This window comes from Chinchilla lanigera, unplaced genomic scaffold, assembly GCF_000276665.1.
Source record: "Chinchilla lanigera isolate Chin_1 unplaced genomic scaffold, ChiLan1.0 scaffold00038, whole genome shotgun sequence".
Lineage (NCBI taxonomy): Eukaryota > Metazoa > Chordata > Mammalia > Rodentia > Chinchillidae > Chinchilla > Chinchilla lanigera.
In genome coordinates, this window is record NW_004955439.1 from 19,551,087 (window position 1) to 19,572,846 (window position 21,760).

General features: G+C 37.3%; 1 protein-coding gene across 4 annotated transcripts in view; it reads left to right on the plus strand.

The window, feature by feature from the left end:
• Window positions 1-21,760, plus strand: part of Park2 (parkin RBR E3 ubiquitin protein ligase) — a 1,289,129-nt gene that overhangs the window by 886,857 nt on the left and 380,512 nt on the right. For all 4 annotated transcript variants that reach the window (XM_005390686.2, XM_005390687.2, XM_005390688.1 and 1 more), the window contains exon 7: window positions 5,405-5,541. In XM_005390686.2, the coding sequence (XP_005390743.1) occupies window positions 5,405-5,541 (137 nt within the window). The remainder of the gene's footprint in view (window positions 1-5,404; window positions 5,542-21,760) is intronic.

The following is a 21,760-nucleotide window of genomic DNA, read 5'->3' on the forward strand; positions in this document are numbered from 1 at the left end:
CCGGGGCCTTAATCGGACTCTGGCTCCATGCAGACTAATGGGCAAATAGTTACTTCAGGATTTTAAACTTGGTTGCTGGAAGTTGTTTTGAAGACCATTCAACTATTGAAACTTACTTTAAGTTTTGATTTTCTAAAAGTTGAGTCTATCAATTACTATCTTGAATCTGCAACCTCTTCAGTGACAGGGTTGCTCAATAACGAACTCCTACAACATACACGTACCTAAATGTCATCGTTAGCCTTTCTGGGGGCAGGTGCCGTGTTGGAGACTCCTTTGTTAGTAGAGCATTTGGCAGTTAGTAGGTAATTTTGCTAAGTATGGTTCACACTAACACACATTTGATTTCTGGCATTACAGTTGTTTATTACTTGTTTGGTTGTAAGCTATCTCTAACTAAATGAGATTTAAAGTGATAGTTGTTAAAGTAATAAATTTGAGTTATTTAATGGTGTGGATTTTCTCTTCTAATTATTTTTATCTAATAAAGTGCTATACTAAGTTCCCAGGAGTCAGAGCTGCCATGTGCAGAGAGTTAGTAGAGAGCTTTAAAAGATTGCTCTGGAACATAGCATTTATGTTAGTGTTTTACAAACAAAATACAATATAAAACAACATGTAAATTTGAAAGGCTCCAATGTTCACTAAATTGGAAGATTTTTCTCCCACCAGTGAGAAAATTTTACTTTTATTTCCTCAAGGGATTTTAACTTAAATTTTTAAATCTAGCCTGCTTTGCTTTTCAGATAATTCTGAATACATATGTTTTTATGTAATTTTTTTCTTCTTTGGGCGGATGATGGTTGAGTATAGGAGAGACTCTAGATTGTGGGATCATTTGAGAGTTTCTGCTGTGGTCTGAATGTGACATGTGTTGATATATTTACTACCAGAGTTGTCATAGTATTAGGAGGTGAAGTTTGAGAGAGGCGTCAAGTCATGAGGGTGGCGCACTTTCGAATGGAATTAGTGCAGTTTCATTCCAGAGCAATGAATCTCCATTCACTGAAATGTGATCCTCCATCAGTGCCACTTACTACCCCCAGAGTCTACTTCTGATGTGTATCTAAGTGTGACTTCTTCACCCTTGGAACCTGTGCTCACGCCATGCTACTGAGCAACACCTTTCCCCGTGAGTCAGTGGCGTAAGGAAGCACTGACTTGTCCTGCACTGTTCCAGTGAGGCAGGAATTTGTGAGCACTTAGCAGGCTGTCTCCTAAAGCTAGAGCTAGAATGATAGCCAGGGTTGTGACCGACGCTGGGCTGCCTTTGGATAGAGAAAGTACTTTAAAGGTGAGTCACTCAAGTGGCTGTGAGGTCAGTGCTAGCAGTGGGCAGGAGGCCCTGGTTCCTCACCAGACAGGCTGCTCCTTTACTGCTTGAATGTCTCATGATGGGCTGCTCACTTTCTAGAGGGCTCATGATGTGCAGAGAGCACAGACAGAAGCCGAGATGTCTTTTCTGATGGGTATCTAAAGTCATATAGTGTCATTTCTGCAACTGTCCCCATGCACATAGATCAACTCACTGTGAAAGTGAATAACGCAGGAGACAAGGATCATGGATGGCAGATTGGAGGCTGCTTACCATAACCTGTTAATGTTTTGTATGTCTTTATACAACTTAAGATATTGAGCCCTGTATGACAACTGTTTTTGTCCTCCTGCTTCTCCACCAGATTTGTACTTCTCTGAGATTTTGGACTCAATTCCTTATCTGATGTTTGTTGAAATTTCTAGTACATTGTATTCAATGTATGTCACATTCATTGAGAAGTTGGGACCACAGTTTCTCTCTCAATGAGTGTGAATGAAGAGGCACATGCAGGAAAAGTTAAAGAGCAACAGAGAGACTTATTTGATGAGGAGAAGGAGAGAGAGTGAAAAATGAGCTAGAAAGCAGATTCAATTTCACATGCTACTATGTAAATATGAAAACATCAATGACATTTCTACAGATACTAGAGATCTAATTTATCAGGGTTTATATGTTTGGAATACCGCGCAATGCTATTCTACTTTATGTAATACTTGTGGATGATTTGCCATTTTTGTTTTTACTAAAACCCCTGCAATTATGCTTACTATTCTGTGAATAAAGGGTCTGTGGATTACTCTTATTTTTTTTTAAATTTATTTTAAAAATAAAAGAAGGAAAACATATTAACAAGCAGATATCCTGGATTACTCTTTTAATAAAAACATAGGGACCATTGCTTACAAATAACTTCAGTAATTTCAAGTAAAGCATTTATAATTCTTTGTACATGTGATTAAGAACTTTATTTAACCTTTAATTAACTGCTCTATAACCTGGCTTATTGGGGTAAAATCATTTGTAGATTGATCAATTAACATTTATATATAATTTGAGCAAAGGGCACAGAGGAATGTCAGGAGGAACAAAAGACCCATGAGAAATAAGTCCTGAAAAGTCCTCCTCAGAAATGTCACTCCCATCCATCTTTTCATTTCCACCCTGTAGTCACCACCACACTGTGGTCCAGTTCTTTAGTAGCTCATACCTAAATTGCTAATCTGACCTCCCAGTACTTTTCACTTTCAGCTTCTTTCCTTCCAAACTTTTTTCAGAGTTAAAATTACTAAAACTTCATTCCCCTCCCATGCTTAAAAACTTCCTTAATCTGTTGGGCTATTATAGCAAAATACCAGAAATTGGGCAGCAGATAAATAACAAGAATTTATTTCTTATTGTTCTGGAGGTTAGGAAGTCCAAGATCCACTGCTACCAGATTGAGTCTGTGTCCTCACCTGGTGGAAGGAGCAAGGGAGACTTCTAAGGTCACTCTCATAAAGGCACTAATTCCATTCAAAGTGCGCCACCCTCATGACCTGATGCCTCTCTCAAACTCCGCCTCCTAATACTATGACGGCTCTGGTAGTAAATATATCAACACATGTCACATTCAGACCACAGCAGAATCTGTCAATTGGTCCCACAATCTAGAGTCTCTCCTATACTCAACCAGAATCAGGCACTGTCCTCAAATCTTTTCTTCTTTTCTCCCATTCTATTCCTGATGTATTGTTTCTATCACCCCATCTGATTGTTTATTTCAAGAATTCTCCATGTCTGTGTTCTCCCTCTACCCAGAAACCACTTTTACTTTCAGTGCTCCAGTATCGGACCATCACCTTCCTTTAAATCCATCTCAGATTCCCTGGTGGAACCATCCTGACTCATTAATTCCCCTTTCTCTTAACTTCTGTGCAATCAAAATTTGATGACTACATATCTTTCCTTATGTAAATCTTATATCCATACCTTATAGCCACATATTTAAGTCTGACTGTAGCTGACTGCTGTAACTTTATGTTTTTATTTTTGCTTCTTCTACAGGGCTGTCTCTCAGCTTTCTTTTAGTTTTGTTCTATGTGAATATTTTTACAGATGTTCTAATATTTTCTCCAGAATTTCCATGTGTTGAGATCAGATTAGATGTCTGTAAGACTTAGTCTGTCACTGTGTCAAAGCAAAATAAAGTAATGTTCACATAACTTATATATGAAAGAAGAAGGTAAATGTAGCAACTATATCAGGTGACAGAGTGAATGAAACAGGTGTGTACATGTGCATTAAGGGGATGACAGGTGAGAAAGAGGAAAATGTTATATTTTATCATCTTTGACGGAAATTTGTTAAAAGAGGAAAGGTTGGAAGTTTGGAGCGGTTTATGCCCAGTTAATTATGGCCCTGGAAGTAGGGAATAAAGCTATAAAAGGACTTTAGTAGGTTCAGAGAAGGGACACACATGGAACATATAGGGATTCTTGTTCAGAATAAGCTGACCAATTGCCAGTAGATCTATATGTTAACGGTCCAAAGTGGAATATTTTTCCACTTTGTTTTGTAATAGATATAGCTTTAAAATAAGTGGGGTAACAGAATTTTTGAAAGCTTCTAGTTTCTAAGAAACTATCTTCTAAAATATTAAAATTTAATATCAATTCTGTTAGTGAAAAGGCTTTTGAGGAGCTCTTAAAGCTGCTAAGAATCAGGTACAAATGAGCATGTTTATTCTGTATTTTGTTATCATTACATAGGGAATAGACTTATCTAAATTGACTCTAATAATGCTCTTATTATTAAGATTGCTTTTGGACTGATCTCAAATTAATATATTCAATTTTTTTCTTTTTGACAGAAACATGTATACTGAATTTGCCAGCAAAACCACATGGTTTTTCAGTAGATTTATTTTCCTATAAAGTGTTCAAAGGAAATTCAAAAATTTGTATATGGGATTGATTATAATTTGAGAAACTGAATATTTGAATGGAATGGAGGTGACATAATAGACAGACTCTTACAGTAGAAAAATCCTGGTTGGATGATTTTTATTTCTATACTTTTCTATTTGCCTACAAAATGTGACTGACTGTTGAACATGCCTACTTTGGTGCAGTCATAAATTTTCTTTTAATGTTGGGGAAGTTCAGATTTTACATATCAGTAAAATTAAATTCAAGAGATATTTATTTAAAATCTTATAATTCCTAGTAGTATGGGAATACCAACATAGACACAGTACCTACTTCTAAGGAGATCATAGTCTATTGGAGAGAAGAAATTCATCAGTATTATGATGCAATAATGGTCAGTAGAAACAGATAAAATGGATGGGGTAATTTAGTGAGTCAATTGGCAGTTATTCAGCAGGGAACACTTCCAGAAAGTGATTATGCTTAAGTGAAGTTTTGAACAATTGATTGATAAGTATATTGACATAAAAATGTAAACTAGACACATCAGCATTCTAAATAGTTTATAGGGTGCCTCCAATGTTTAGATGCAGCCTTGGTACCTGTTATGGGTTGGTCTAGATGTCCTCTCAAAGCCTCATATGGTCATAGGTGGGGCTTCTCAGAGATGGCTGGATCTAAAGTATGTGATGCTGGGATCAAGGGTATGTGAATACTAAATTAGTATGCTGATTGGTTTGGCATAGTTCTGCAAGTTGACAATTGGAAGACCTTCTCTGAGTGTGAGTGCTACCTGCCCTAATGTTGAGTAGCCTGGATAGAATATAATGAACAGAAAGAGCTGCTATGGTTACTTGCTGCTTGCTGCTTTTGCTGCCTTCTTCCTGCCATGAACTGTTTCTCCCCCATGATGCCCCTCTGCCATGCTACCCTGCCTTGGAGCCGGCCAACTATGAACTGAAACCTCTGCAAATTGTGAGCTGAAATAAACCTTTCCTCTTACGACTTTGGGTGCCAGGTATTTTGTCTTAGCAATCAGAAAAGTGCCTAAAACAGTACCTATTAGCCCAGCTCTAAGCAGCTGTGTAGTCTAAGCACTACTACAGAAATTGTTTGAAAGTATACCTTGTTTTTCCACCCATAGAGGCCCTACTGGAAACATTTTTCTTTATCTGTGCAGGAGCCCTGTTCTGGTTTTCCCGTGTAACCATCGCCACGTGATTTGCTTAGACTGTTTTCACTTGTATTGTGTGACCAGACTCAACGATCGGCAGTTTGTCCATGACCCTGAGCTTGGCTACTCTTTGCCTTGTGTGGGTAAGTCTAGCTCTTTGGTGGTTTTTGGTTTTGTTTTTTGCATTTTTAATGCTAACTAAGAACAGAAAAAGAGCCACTGAAGTAAAACTATCTTAGATGTATCTAATTCATAGGGGTTGGAAATTTACATTTGGTCACTGCTGAGTAAGAAATATTCATGGTTGGATCTCAAAAGATATAAAATATCACAGAGTACTGTGTTGAACTAGAAAATGTATAACTTCTATTAAATCCTTGAAAATAAATTTGGAAGTATAACTCAGCTATGGAAGGAAATACGCTGTAGATAGACTGACCCTACAAGTTCTGGGTTTGTTATCTGGATTTGGAGCAATTACACTCAGATTTTACACTGTGTACCCCAGCACTAAAAATGTTGAGCACATACTCAGTATGTATGAAAGAACATATTTGAAAAAAATTAAAGAAGAATGAGTTAAATCTGAACTGTTTAAGATTTAATATATTTTTGTTATTTAACATTATAAAACCTTTTTACTTTTACTATACTATTATCACAAATATTATTTTAATTGAAATGAATCTAATATTACATACAATTGACCATTTAATGTGAATGATTCTATAGTATTTGACACAATCACAATGATGTACCACCACCACCTCCTGCTCATCTCAAAATGTTTTCCTTATCTCAGAAGAGCAACCCATACTCACGAGTCAGTCACTTCCTTTTACCCTAGACCCAGGCCCTGTCCATCACTAATCTGCTTTCTGTCTCTATAAATTAGCCTATCATGGATATTTGCTTAAAATGGAATCATACAGTGTGTGGCCTTTGTGTGCCTTATTTTACTCAGCCTTATTTTTGTTTTAGGGTTCAGCTATGTTGTGGCTTATGTCAGTACTTTACTCCTTTTTATGGCTAGGTAACATTCCAGTATAGGGCTTCACCATAAATGTTTATTCATTCATCTGTTGATGGGACTTTGCGTTGTTTCCACCTTTTGACTATTGTAAATAATGCTCCTATGAACATTTATGTGCGGGTATCTGGGTGGTCATAATTCTTCATCTGTGTAGAAGCAGAATTCTGTATGTAACCTTTTGCAACACTGAGAGTTCATCCAAATGTGCCACACCATTTTATATTGCCTCCACCAACAAACACACCTTCCTATCCCTCCAAATCTTTGTCAGCACTTGTTATTGTCTTTTTTAACTAGTCATTTTCAGAAATGTGAAGTAATATGTACAGCAGATTTGATTTTCATTTCCTTAGTGACTGGCAATGTTGAATATCTTCCCTTGTGTATGTTTACCATTTATAATCTTCTTTCCAGGAATATCTACTTAGTACTGTCCTTATTTTTAAACAGGGTGGTTTGTCTTTTTGACACTGAGTTGTGAAAATCTTGACATATTCTGGATACAGGACCCTTATCAGATTTAAGATTTACAAGCATTTCTCCCCTTCTGCAGATTGTTTTTTCACTTTCCTGATAATGTTCTTTGATTTGATTTTATTTTTTTTGTTTTGTTTTGTTTTTTTGGTTTTTCTCCGGTACCGGGAACCGAACTCACGACCTTGCGCTTGCCAGGCAGGCGCTTTTGCCGCTGAGCTAAACCCCCAGCCCCTGTTCTTTGATTTTAAAAAAACTAGTTTTGAATTGGGATGAAGCCAAATTTATTTATTTTTCTTTTATTATTGTGATGTGAAGTATAATAATCTCTTGCTATAAACAAAATTATGATGATTTATCCCATGTTTTCTTCTAATAGCTTACCTCTGATATTAGGTCATTGATCCATTTAGAGTTAAATTTTGTATGGAATATGAGAGTAGTCCTTATCTCTCTGTATGTGTGTGTGTATATATATATAGTGACTTTTATGTGATTATATATGTTTCATTGATTTTGAAAATTCTAGTTTGAAACTATATTCTACCCTCATTCATTGGTCTAGTTTAAGTTTAATTTCAGTATTCAGTTTTAATTTCAATAAAAATATACCTCAAAATGACAGATTCCAATAGTACAGGATAACTGTATTGTTAACTTTAAGTCATGACACTTATTTTTCAATAATGTTTACCAAATAGTACAGTTTTTTTATTGAGGTTCACTTAATATATGTGTCACAATATCAAGGAAAATTCACTGCAGGATATTATGCTTTTATATTTTTAACAAAAGCTTGCAAAATCCAGAGAAGTAATCATGTGCAGACTGGAAACTCTTCTGCTTTTCTAACGAGGTGGTTTGTATCGGTAAATTCTGTTCTTCACAAAGCACGTGCTATGGAGACACTTCTCAATGCCCACTTCCAAGTCTTCTCTTCACACTTAAGACACATTTCAATAATCAGTTTCAGTTTTCAATCATCTTAAGTGTTGGCCTTTTTATTATAGAAAATTTCACACATACAAAACTAAAGAAAAATTCTACAATAAAGCCTCTAATGCCCATTAGCCAGGGTTTGTAACATAACAAGATTTGTAGGTTTTTCCCATGGTTCTTATCCAGTGACATGGAACCAGCCATGTTCCCATCCAAGGAACAGCCCTCGAGGTCACTGTGTGCTCATTGTTCTTGACTGCCACTGTTTCCAGCTAAGTTGAAGAAACTAGGAGACACATTTTTAAAGTACAAACTACAATATTCATTATACTGTATGTATTTTTAGCTCAAATTAAGTTTATGGAATTTTCATTTAAAACAGTATTATTACTGCTTTCTCCCTTGGCAAAAAACTTCTTACTAAGTGATATCAGCACAGTGTCTTGGTTACTTTTCTTTCATTGCAGAGACAAAATACCCAATGGCCAAAATGAAGGAAGGAAAGGTTTATTTAGCTTACAGTTTGTGGAGGTTTCAGTCCATACTTGGCTGGCTCCGAGGCAGAAGGTAGCAAAGCAACAAGAGCAAAGGGGGGAATGGCAGCCGAACGGCAAAGCAGCCAGAGCAAAAAGGGAGGGATGGCGCCAAGCAGCTTCTTTTCCCTCCCTTACGTTGTAAACAGGCTACCCCCACCTAAGGGGCATGTAGCTCTCACATAATCTCCATGCCCTCCTCTGCCACAGGCTCAGGACGTATACAAAGTAAGCACCCTGGCTTCCTGCTGAGTCACTTAGCCAAACCTCTAGACTCCCCAAGTTGACACAGTGTATCAACCATAACACACAGTTATCCATGTACATTTTTCTTGGCCTCATTTTTTCCATTATAAAGTATTATATTCTAGAGATCACTTCTAAGTAGTATATAAATATTTTCTCCATGTAAAAGATAGCATCATAGAATGAAATACACTATGTAGCAGGTTTACTAAAGTATATAAATATACTTTACTTTCCTGTTATTGTTGGGTGTAGTTTTCATTTTTTATTACAAATATTGCTATAACTAATAGAGTTATGTGCACATATATTTTCATTTTGTCAGCGTATCACTGAGATAGATTCCCTGTAGGAGGTGTTACTGTAGAAAAAGGAAAATGTGTACTTATTTACTGTTTCCAGATTCCTTCTCAATAGCTGTGACTTGTCATTCCCACCTGCAAGGCTAAGAACAACAGCTCCTCCCCTGCCTCACCAGCGGAGGAGCCAGAGAACTTTGTTGCTATTGTTGTTGTTTTCCTAGTCACATAAGATGTGGAATTTCCATTTGTTTATCTTTTATTTAAAAAAAAAAAAAATTGAACACTTTTTTTTACATGTTTAAACTCTTTTTTCTTTATTGTTTTAAAAGTATCACCTTTTCTTCAAGGGACAGGTTAATGAACATCTTCTTTGCAAAAATGTCATCTATGTAGCACACCAGGTTAGCAAACTTGGATCGCTAATTTTTCACAAAGAACATGTGTAAATTGGCTTTAGTTTTGCCTGTCTGTGCTATGAAGTAACTAGCAACCTCTGTGAGAAAGTTTTACCTCCTCAAACTCTACATCATTAAAAATGCATGGTATAGGTTCAACTATTGTCTAGTTGTGATTTAAATACCTTTTAGAAAATTAATTTATTTTGTTTTTAAGTGTGTCAATGACATCCTTAGAATCTTAAGCACTCATAGATTAAGCTCTTTGTTTTAATAGTGGGTGAGGCAGGGGATGAATAAATTTCAAATATGCTACTTTATAATTTTTCTTCAGTATTTTTAAAATAACTGCGTGATTATTGCTACCTCATTACTGGTTAAACATAAATCTTAGAAATTTGCATATATTTTTTAAAAGTTTCCTACTTATGAGAACTTAAAAGCTACATATTTGTCTATTTTTCTATTAAAAATATAAAGCAAATAACTACAAACTGAGAAAGGTTAGAAACACTGCCTCATCATCCATCCATGTAGTAAACCTTCTACATAGTGTATTTCATTCTAGTACTTGTTTTTTTTTTCATATTTTCAACCTATTTTAAAATACAACCCTAATAGTGTCTAATGTAAGAAAATGTAGTTCCACCTGATGTTTTCACAGTACTGTTTATCATTAATTATGTTAAACTTTGAAAAATTTTAATTTACTGTGGCTCCAGTTATAGATGTTTCCCCACATTATGTATAAAGAAGCTTTCAAACGTTAGGGACTGCATGTGTGTGTACGTGTGTGTGTGTGTCTAAAAACTAACCTAATTATCCTTAGTATTTGCTCAATAGAGGCTCTCTTCATTTATTCCTTGCTTGGCACTTAGATGTGTTCTAAGCATAACAGTTCCATGTACTCCTTAGCCTGTGCCTCAGACCAATGACACAGTCTAGCCAGGGTCACCCCTCAGGGATGATGGTTCCTGCAACCTCAGCTTTGTGGTTCTCTCTTTCTTCTTGTGCCAACAGTATTGGTTCTATCTTCAATTAATGGTTTCTGCAGGATTATTTTTAAGTCACTTTCTGCTTTAAACTGCTTAGCTTAAATGAGACAATTTATCCATGATTCTTCTAGTGAAGAGCAGTCACCTACTGAAGGTAATAGGCAGGAGAGGGCTTAGAGTCCTGCTGTCCCCTGTTCTGTTGTACATGCTCAGTGGACACACAAGCTAGGACAGGAGAAGGCCCCAGTACCAGTCTGCATGTTGTCTTCATGAAGGTCGCTTTTCTATTTTAGATAATAACTGTATAAGTCTAAATATTACCTCCTAAGCCAGTGAGTCATTTTGCACATATCCCATCATGTACACAGAGCCTCAGAGAAACCTAGTTCAAATCCTTGCCCTGAATCCCAGTGGCTTTGTAATTTTTGGCAAGAGGTTTTAACCTTGCATTGGTTTCATTTTAGGTGAAGTGAGGATAATACAGTAGTACCTGTTCCATAACTTACTATGTAGCTGCATTAAAATAATGACTTATAAAATGCCATTAGGTTAAATGCTCAAAACAAGAATGTTAAATATTATTTTAACATACATGTATTTCCATAAAGAGTATATTTAATTTATATGTGCAAATATCTATATCTATGTGTATACTCACAGAGAAACATGTATTTGGACATTCTGTAACTAACTTGATGTTTCCTGTAATCCAATACATAAATCAACCAATTATCAAGCATTATTCACTTACACACATCTGGCCATCTCAGTTTAACAAACTTTGTCGTAATATATCAAACACAGAATAACACATATACAATAAAATGATAATGAAACAGAAATAGAAAAACAAAACTTATGAAAGTATAAATCGAAACAGTATTCTATCAGAAACAAGAATTGATTGAATACATTATTTTGATGGTACAATCTTCTCCCACCATGGAGTTAATTAAAAGAGTATGCCAACTTCTATGACTCTTATAAGTAAAATATATTGCTATTACATATGATGAGCAGAATGACTGTGAGCTCCACAGAGAAACTAAGGATGCACTGAAGGACAGCCTTGTAGAGGTCAGCCCCAGGGAGGGGTCCTATGCCTACTGATGCAGCAGGGAATAGGTCCTATGTTCCCTATGACATACCTTTGGCTTTGCTATTAGTGTCATGTAAGTGCATCTGCTTTGGGGAGGTTTTTGTTGTTGTTATTTAACATTTTAATGTTCTGCCCCCAAGTCACTTTTCATGTCATTCCGGTTTTCATCTCACCTAAGCTGCAACTTCCATTCCATCCAGGGTGCTCACTCAGCAACCGCCATCCATCGGGACCTAGGGTCTCCGTTGCCCCTGTGTTTATTTGTCTGATCCTCCAGAGGTACAGAGATCCTCCTGATGCCTGGACCATGCTGCCCACCATGCCACACACAGGGCTGTTAGACATTTCCTGGAGACTCCTGGTTGCATCAGCAGTTCTGACTGCACCAAAATGACTGGGTCTTGAGACAGTCCTGGTGTTCTCTTTAGTTTTTGGACCTTGTTGGTTTCTCTGAAGAGGGGGTCCAGTGACCTTCCCACCATCAGAGTTTAAAATGCCTAGACAAATTATTTACACCACTGTGATGGCTACCAGAAATTTTTGGATTACAGTTCCTCCAAAAAATTAAAAGAAGGTTTATTCATGTAGTCAAGGCCATTTTATCCCTGAACCTATCAGATCTCTTCAAGGACACAGTTCTTATCTATCCATGAGAAGTGCATCACTGTGGAACTAGAATCTACAGTTCACATCCCCCCTTTGACTTTCCTGACCATAGGGTTTGAATGAAGCTGTAAATGGGACATATTTATTGGTAAATAAGTTCTTTGAGTTTGCTTCCTGGTTGTATTCCTGCCACTAGGTAATACAACCAACAAGCAAATGCATATATGAAAGGACTTCCCAAATCCACAAATTAGAATGAATCACAATGCTAGGCATCCTGGTTACTAATGCTCTGAAAGCTGAGGTGGAGGAGAAGACTGCGTTGTGCTGGCAAATTTCTGCAATGCTTTTGCCCACTTGGTGGGAAATGCAGCTATTTACCACTCCTTCCTCTCCACCTTGTTCAGTCCAAACAAAATGACCCTTTCCCCAGCATTCATTATTGTCTCTTTATTCTGGGGGAACCATGTAATAGTATTTGGATAGTAACAGTATGAGAAAATAATCTTTAAAAACCTAGGATCAGTTTCTGAGACTATTTATCAAAACACAGACGCTCTAAATAGAATTAATTATTTTCAAATTACAGAGGTGTCACAGAACCCATAGAAAGAGTGTGTGTATATGTATGTATGTGCTTGTGTTGTAACTACGTATGTATGTAATTGCATTGCTAAAAGACCTATATTTCAAATGTCCTGCTAACAGTGTCCATATACATCCATTTCTATCAGTATCTAATTCCTCTTGTTTCCAAGACTTGTATAGTAAGATGTTCTCTTTTTTCTATAATCTAGTCTTCTAAGCTCCTTGAGCCAAATGCCTTCAAAGGTCACTTGAAGACTTTTATATTCTTGCAGTATGACTGATCAACAATGAACCAATCTTTTTCATTGACAAAATTGTTATGATGAATAGTTAAAACCGGCTTAAAATTCCTCCCACACACAAACCTTTCCTCTTGGTGTGAACTTCTTGTTTGACTAGAATTTTCTTATGTTTTCTGAGGGCAGGACACTGAACTTTATTTCCTTATGATTCAAGAATGAATAATTATAGCTGTTCCTGAGTGTTTACCATATATAAGGTGCCATTCTTAGTGCTTACGAGTATACATCCATCTAGTCCCCACAAAAGGGTGCACATTCTCTGAGCAATATGTATTTTGCAGGGGAGACCATAGCATATAATAAATGCAAAACTGCTCCTTCTGCCCAGGTCTACTTTGCCTGTGAGTGATTCGACTTGATAGCCAGCATAGGTCTTTCAATAAATGTTGACAGGACTGAAAACAAGATTGGCAAACACAGGTAAAATGGCCTATTTCCAGAACCTCTAACAAACCCTTCCATAAAGTTGTGAAGTATGGGGAAAACATGGTAATTATTCAGAAATATTTGCTGTATCTTTTCTGTATCTGCTATTATTAGCATTTCATGTTTGGAATTATTTTGAAATGCCAAAGGATCCTTTCTATCTGCTCTTAACACTGACTGTCACTCACTGAAGCTCAGGGATTTGGTTAATTTATTTAAGAATGTTGCTCTAGAAATCACACGATGCAGACTCTGCACAATCTTCATCTGTACTGAAGACCCCTCCATACTGAGCCTTGACAACACAGATTTCCTGTGGCCTTGGGGTTCTGAGGGAATAGGTCCTATGTTCCCTATGACATACCTTTGGCTTTGCTATTAGTGTCATGTAAGTGCATCTGCTTTGGGGAGGTTTTTGTTGTTGTTATTTAACATTTTAATGTTCTGCCCCCAAGTCACTTTTCATGTCATTCCGGTTTTCATCTCACCTAAGCTGCAACTTCCATTCCATCCAGGGTGCTCACTCAGCAACCGCCATCCATCGGGACCTAGGGTCTCCGTTGCCCCTGTGTTTATTTGTCTGATCCTCCAGAGGTACAGAGATCCTCCTGATGCCTGGAGAGTCAAGAAATCTGAGTTCCAGACAGTTAGTTAGGTAGCTAAACATAAACTACCACAGAAGTGATTCTTTTCTTGACTTAAACATTGCTCTCCCAGATATACACAAAGAATCAACTCTGTAATTCTTAAAGCCATCTCGGGAAAGCAGAGAAATATATTAAAAGATAAATTACCATAAAAGATATATAGGTGGTCAATACACACAATAAATTTCAACAAAATTAACTGCTAAAGAATTGTGACTTTAAAGCATAACATATAAAATAATGGGTGCACATTCAAAAGAAGTAAGAATATAAATTCATAAATTTCCAAAAAGCAATTTGGCAATTCATACTGTAAGTTCCAAAATATTAACAAAATGTGCAGAAGCCAATCCACACTCACATTCTGTGTGTGTGTGTGTATGCGTGTGTATCTGTCTGTCTGTCTGCCTCTCTGATATGTGCAGCCTCTTCTGTGGCAAGTTCTGTATCTTGCATAATTGTAACAGTCACTATGAAGCGGCAGCCCCAGGATTGAAAGCAGGATTTAAATTCCTGATGTGCTTGCAATCCAAACCCAAGTCATTTGAACTTAAATCAACCTTTTTATTTTCTGAGATAAATGTTAAACCTCTTTCTATGTTTCGGGAGGTGGGTTAGAAGTGCTTTTTAATCATTATTTTTGTTAGTACAAGTTTGCAGTAGCTAATGATTATATTCATTGCAGGGAATTGGTTTGTACATAACACATCTTAATTCATGGTTTAGAAACTTTGATACTTCTTTGACTGAGTAAAAGGCATTGTTAAGATAGTGTAAAGGAGCAGCCTAGCTTCTCTAGCCAAAGCGACACTGAAATCGCAGTAGCTTCTCACAGCGACTTATTTCTACCTGTGTCGTAGTCCAGTGTGGGCTGGCTGTGTACTGTTGATCGTTCAGGACCTGATTGCATCTTCTGCCATGTAGTGATTCTGTCATCCTCCCTTCCTTCAGGTCCTTGCTGGGCCCTCTTCATGCGGTCAGGTAGCACAGGACCAGAGCAAGCCGTGCTCCGACCTGGGGATAGCTTAGAGGCACAGAAATGGCGTTTCTAACTCCTTCCCACATTGTTTGTAACAAAACTCAGCCTTTTGGAATAAGCTAATCAACCACATAGTGTGTGTACCAAGGGCTTGAAGGAGTGGGTGCGAGGTAGGGTCTGGCCATATACCCAGGAAGGAAAGCAAACAAGGCCTGTAAGCACGTAGTGTCCCTAATCCGGGTGAGAGGACGGAGGAAGGCACAATTTATTGAGTGGCTTTTCAGCTTTCCTCTCTCCGCCTGCAACAGGAACAACACTCAGTCAAGTCACTCCATCACCAGAAGTGACTGGTACATGGACAAGGACTAGAGAAAGAGCTGTAGAACAAAATTGATAGGGTTCCCATGCTCACTCCAGCTAGATCAACAAGGGCCTGTTTGTTCAGTCATCTGCCTGGCTCCGGAATCACCACCTTTGCAGAATCTACCTCAGAAACACGAACAAGATTTTATGTTTGTCTGAGGCATGGGTCTTTAGTGAGTTGCAATGACTGCTTCTTGACACTTTTGTGAATGGTCCCTGGAGCACCACCCCCTTCACCTTCCGGAGCCCCATGTCCAAGTGCACTTTAACGTGATTCTGACTTTGCTTATACATCTATTTTCCAAACTTCCCTTTTCCATTTTTCTCACATCTTATTAAATGGTTAAAAAGGAACTCAAGAGTTGCTTTGATAAGGCCAAATGTAAATCATTTTAAAAATATAATATTATTTCTTATCCAAAGAGATCTGAAAAGATGCCTGTGTTTTAAGAGAACTGTTCAAAAATAGCTATTTTAGGTGATCTTCTGTTTATTTATTTATTTATTTTTGGTACCGAGAGTCAAACTCAGAACCTTGTGCTTCCCAGGAAGGCACTGTGCTGCCGAGCTATATCCCTGGCCCTCCCTTCTATTTATTAAAATATGTCTCCGAATTCCTTTGCCTTGTACCAGTGAGCACAGTTATCGAGTCTGTGCTTTCTGAGGGATCTGTCCACAGGCTGGAAAGATTAGAACAGTAGACAGTTAATATTAACGAACCTTTAAGTATATCATTTTAAGTGGTTTACCATAGTCTTAAATTTATGAGGAGTCACATCATGTGTACACAGCAGTGCTTCAGACACATTTACATAGTTGAGGACTTCTGCAGTGATAGAGAGTCTGGGTAACCACCACCCAGACCAAGATAAGGGACATTACCAGCACCCAAGTTGCTCTGTGTGACCTCCCCTGTCACAGTTTGCTCCTTCCTGGCTCAGAATGACTACTATCCTGACCTTTCTTCATAGCATCACTGCCTACGTGGGTTTCCCTAAACAATGTGAAGACTCACCTGCTTTTGACTTCAATTGATGCTTGAAAGATTTTGCCAAATTTTTTTCCAGAAGCATGAGAATTCCAGTCATACTCCTGGTCACAAAGTTCTGAACACACGTGCCCATTATTCTGACATTCAATGCCTTCATTCTTATTGTTGTTCATTTGCTCATTACACTAGCACTGTATGTTTATCTTCCTCATCTTAGTTTTTACTGGGTGTAGTTTATTAGCTTTGTCATCAGTTAAATTTTGAGCAAACAATCAGAAGTATAAAAACATGCTGCAAGAATGGGCATACATTTTGTTGCTTGGCTGTTTGCATCCTTGTAAGAATTGGGCTCTTATGATTATAAAGCATAAAAAGCACAGCTCATTGCTTGTGCTGAAGATTTTCCTTCCTTTGTCAGTGCTGTGTGTATCGCTCTCATCTACTTCACCTGTGTCTTGTGGGAAGTCCCCGCTTAGCTTGTCCCAGGGTTTGGATCAGAGCACGTGAATCACTGAAAACGAGGGAACAGGAGCTGATCGAGCAAGCCTGAGCACAGTGTTGCAGTGTGCAGCACATTCCACTCTCTCGTATCTTGGGAAAACGGATGTGGGCTGTATATTCATAGGCTACAGACTTTTGCAGCTAGGCACTACTTTGTTGTGGAAGAAAGAACCATGTGTGTCTGGAGGAAATCATATGTAGCTTCCAGGTAAAGAAAATTTAAGCTAGTTTGAAGCAGGAATTGCTTTAGATTGTGAATACTGTACACACTTTCCAAGTCAGACAGGTGTTTGTTTTTAAATTGTTCTAGTTATAGATTGTGCTCCTTCCCCATCTCCCCCACCATCATCCTCCAAAGGCAAGTACTCAGAGCCTGCTGGTGCTGTGTGCAGTACTGTGCATTACTTTGGCCATTCTCTCTCTCATGCACACGAACACACTCAGTAACTGTGATAAAACTTTATCCTTCCTCGCTATGTGATATCTTGTGTTAATGAGACTTCATGCATAGAAATTGGTATGAGCCGGTGACCTCCAACCATCTTTGAAATAATTAATAATGTGCTTAGAGAGGTTGATTTACATATTCATGAGAGTTTAGGCCATTTAGTTCCTAAGCAGGACAGTGAAAAAGTTTAATGTTTTGAATGCATACCAAATTAGCAGGAGGAGTCATTTAATATTCTATTGTCAGTATAGATATAAATACAGAATTCCCGAACCAAGCAATTATTTTACATCTGTGCAGTAAAATCTGAAAGCCATCCAGGCTATCTTACATCTTCTATTACTAATTCTACTCAGGAGTTTGAAATTACTAATATTTTTTTATTTTCTACTTTTGAGAACTTTACCAGAAATTATCTATGTCAGAATTAGATAGTTACACAGGGAAACAACTTTGAAAAGCACTTGAAATGCTCAGATGAAGGAGAATGAGAAGAGCATTCAGGGAAGTAGTATCATTTTGTCTTATATCACTCTTACGGTCTCTTCTCCCCCTTCTGCCACCAGAAAAAAGAGTAAGATTTTCTTAAGATTGATATGTAACAGTTCTTCTCTGATTGGTTACTCTATTATTTGCTTGGGCTGTCATAAAAACAATAGCACAGGTGGGATGGCTTCAACAATAGAAACCTTCTCTGTCTTCCCGAGAAACCACTTTGAAGATACCACCATGTATTACAGCAGCCATTGATATTTTCCAACTAATCTAACCATAACTCTGTAATGTTTGTATTATTCCTATCTTATTTTGTAAATGGATGTATGTTTATTATTATGTGTTTCCTACAACAACCATTGAGAATAGTTAATGATTATTCAGTAGGTTACTCATGTATAGCTCTGTTTATTTTCTTTAGAAGCCACTTTGAAGATACCAAAGTATAGTACAACAGCTATTGATAATCTCCTACCTCTTTTGTCTGTAACTCACTATTATTTGTCTATTTGTTTTCCTGAGAAACTATCTTGTAGATAACAATATGTAAAACAATAACCATTGATAATTTCCTACCACTTTGTCTGTATTTGGTAAGCCCCACTATTATTATGTTATCCTTCTTTTACTCTTTAAAATAAAAAAAAAATTTAAAAAAAGATAGAAACTTATTTTCTCATAGCTGTGGAGGCCAGAAGTCCAGTATCAAGATGTTGGCTTGGTTAATACCTTCTGGGGACTCACACCTTGCCTTGCACGTGTGTACCTTCTCCCTGTGGCTTCGTGTGGCTGTCCCTGTATGAGTGTTCATCTCTAAATTTCCGCTTTTTATTAAGATACCAACCAGACTGCATGAAGACCCACCTAAATAGCCTCAATTTACCCTAGTCACCTATTTAAAGACCCTGTCTTCAGTTACCACCACATTCTGAGAGACTAGGGCTGGGCTTCCACATTTGATTTGGGGGAGGAACACAATTCAACCCCTACTTTATCTGCTAACACTACCTTCTAGGTTCTGAAATAGTTTTCAAGTAAAAATATTCCCAAATTCAGACATGGGCAATTAAGCATGAAGCCTGAATATGTACGTTTTGCTGATGTATATAAGAAACTCTGTATGTAAGGCTAACCTACCCCATGTTCCTTGACATACATCTGTTCTCCATTCTCTAAAACTTCCTTCCCTTGTATTCAGTATCTGATGGTTTCCTGTGCATCAAAGCCTTGTAGGCACAAAGAATATAAGGGCTTTCTACCAAGCACCTAATTTTAAAATCTGGAACTTACTAGCAAATACAGTATTTTAGAGGGACCTTCTTGACATTTCTATCCTTTCTAAAAGTGAACATGGAGTAATCTTATTTGAGGTGCAGTTAGTTAAAATGGTATTTGCAGTCATATCTCAGTCTTTGAGGATAGTCAAGATCTGGGGCCTCTACAAAAAGTTTTTATTTTTATGGTATACTAAATTATTGTAATTAATAGATGCAAGAATGTATGTCTCACACATGATTGCAGTTTAGTTCTTGCCCAAGGTGGGCATTTCAGGTAATATCTTCCAAATAGTATTTCTGTCTCACTGGGATTTTGTAAATGTCTTCATGATCAAGCCTGATCCCCACATTTAGAGTCAACAGGCAGAGGAGAAAGAACTGAAATTGTGAGACATGTATCTTTCTTAAACACCTGTTGATAGCATGTACCTCTTGGTTCTTTAAAGTAAGACACAGCCATTTGGCCATGCCCATCTGCAAAGGGTGTCGGTAATATGGCCTAGATAAAGGCTAAGAACATAGAGAAAAGAAGAATTTAGGTGCACACTTGGCAGTCTCCTCAGAAAGGTGTGTGTTGGAGGCCTTTATAGTTCAGTTTCCACATGGCAAGCCTGACTGCACATTCATGATTCAGGAGCTATGGGACGAATATGAAGTTGTAATTAGATGGTGCTGCTCAGTCACAAATCTGATCTGCTTGATGCTGAGCTGTGTTTCTCAATTTAAAGTAAAAAATAATTCTGAGATCAACAGTAATTAAGATTTTATGTAAAAATGACTGGCAATTCTTGCTATGTAGTAGATGTGATTTCTTCCCAGTCCCCACCAGTTTCAGAATGGATTCGAGAAATTTCTGACTCATACAGGAAGTTTGAAGCTGCAACTGAGGTTTAATTGAAGTTTTGTGGTTAAAAACTAAAAATCTGATTTTCTTTTTGACATTTTCTACATCGATACATTGACAAATTATAGAAATAATTCATTTGAATCAAGCATTAGCATTATAGGAAGTATAAAATATTATATAAACACACAATTGTGAAAGTGACTACCTTAAAAGTTATTGAGCAAAGTTCTTATTAAAAATCTTAAATTACATTTATGCTCCAGGAGCAGATTTATACAACTGTCTTTGCTAGAAAGTGATAAAGGTAGGAATGCCAGTAGCCCCCATGCTGAGGCTTCTGTTTCTTTTTGTTTCTGTTCGGCTGCTTTCTGCATTGTGGTTACCACTTCTAAGTCCTTTCTAAAATAGTTTGTACTATTAAATAGCCCATTAATGAATAATTAGTAAAATTCTTTGTGTGCTTCTTGACTAAAATAAAGTATCTTACTGAGCAAATATGTAGTCTGGGACTTGATCATTGTATTCTAAGGGATTTGAGAGGTACCCTAAAAGGAAATGGGTTTCTGATTATAATTCAATATAATAGAGGAAGAAAATTGTACACCTACCATCTAAACTACCTTTCTGTGTCATCCTTTAAACTTTTTATTTATATGTATGCATTTAAATATAAATAAAATAGAAGTAGTACTTGTATTAAATCAATACTGGTATTTATTCTCAATATTTTCCTTTTATTTTTTATTGTTAAATAGCTCTCAACCAAAATTTTGGAGAACAGTGATCTAGACTTCAAACTTTGCAAGGTTTTTGTACTACTACCCACAGAAACATGTATTTTATGTGAAAATCAATAAACATAAAGTATGTACATATGTATAATGGAAAAAATTCATAAAATAATACTTTCCTACTACATGTGACACACTCTGATATTTTCAGTTTTAATCTATATGAGATGCATTTGCACTATGTCAGACAGGTAAAATCTCAGTCGTATTTTCAAGGACCTGCAACAGAATTCCATAACTTCCCTCAGAATCTCATTTCCAATATACTTGATTCTATGTTCACTCATCTCAAGTGTCAGAAATCTATTGTTTATATGATTTTTAGAGATAACTCACATCTTACTCTGCAGAAAAAAGTTTAATTAGATTGAATTTGAACAAAGAAAAATGAAATGAACAATTCATTCTTCCAAATCAATCATTTAAAAAATTAACAAGACATACATTTGATACATCATTCACAGAAAACATGTTTTAAATATGCATATTATTTTTGGAATGCCATCACAAAAAACAGAGATAACCTGGACACTCTTGGGATGTGTGCTCAGTGGACTCCCACCTAGGCAGCACCTAGTCAAAGGGACATCACCTCCCATGACACAGTGTCTAGCAAACACCTACCTGGCTCCACTCCCACCCCGCCAGCCAGAACCACCTGGTTCACATTTGGAACAGTAACCCTTGAAGAAGCATAGTTAAAATGTCTTCATAGCCTAAATTAATTGTGACTTGTAGCAACATAGGTTTCTTACTGTGTGATAATTCCTGAGCAAATTCCCTGTATATCTTTACATGTTCATCAGAAGCACAATGGCTAATGTCATTTCTCTGTAAGTGGGAAAAAATTACCAATACCCACAACTTCAAGGACTACAGGTTCACTTGCCAAATGGTTTCAACAGATTCAGGTCATGGTTGGCTGGCTCCATTGCAAAAACAGCATGGAGGAAGGGTGTGACAGCAGAAAGCTGCTCACCTCACCCGGGCCTGGAAGCAGAGAAAGAAGGGCAGAACCTGGCAAGAATGTACCCTTCCGGGTGACCCTGAGGCCAGCCTCCTAGCAGTCCAGCCTCCTAGCAGCA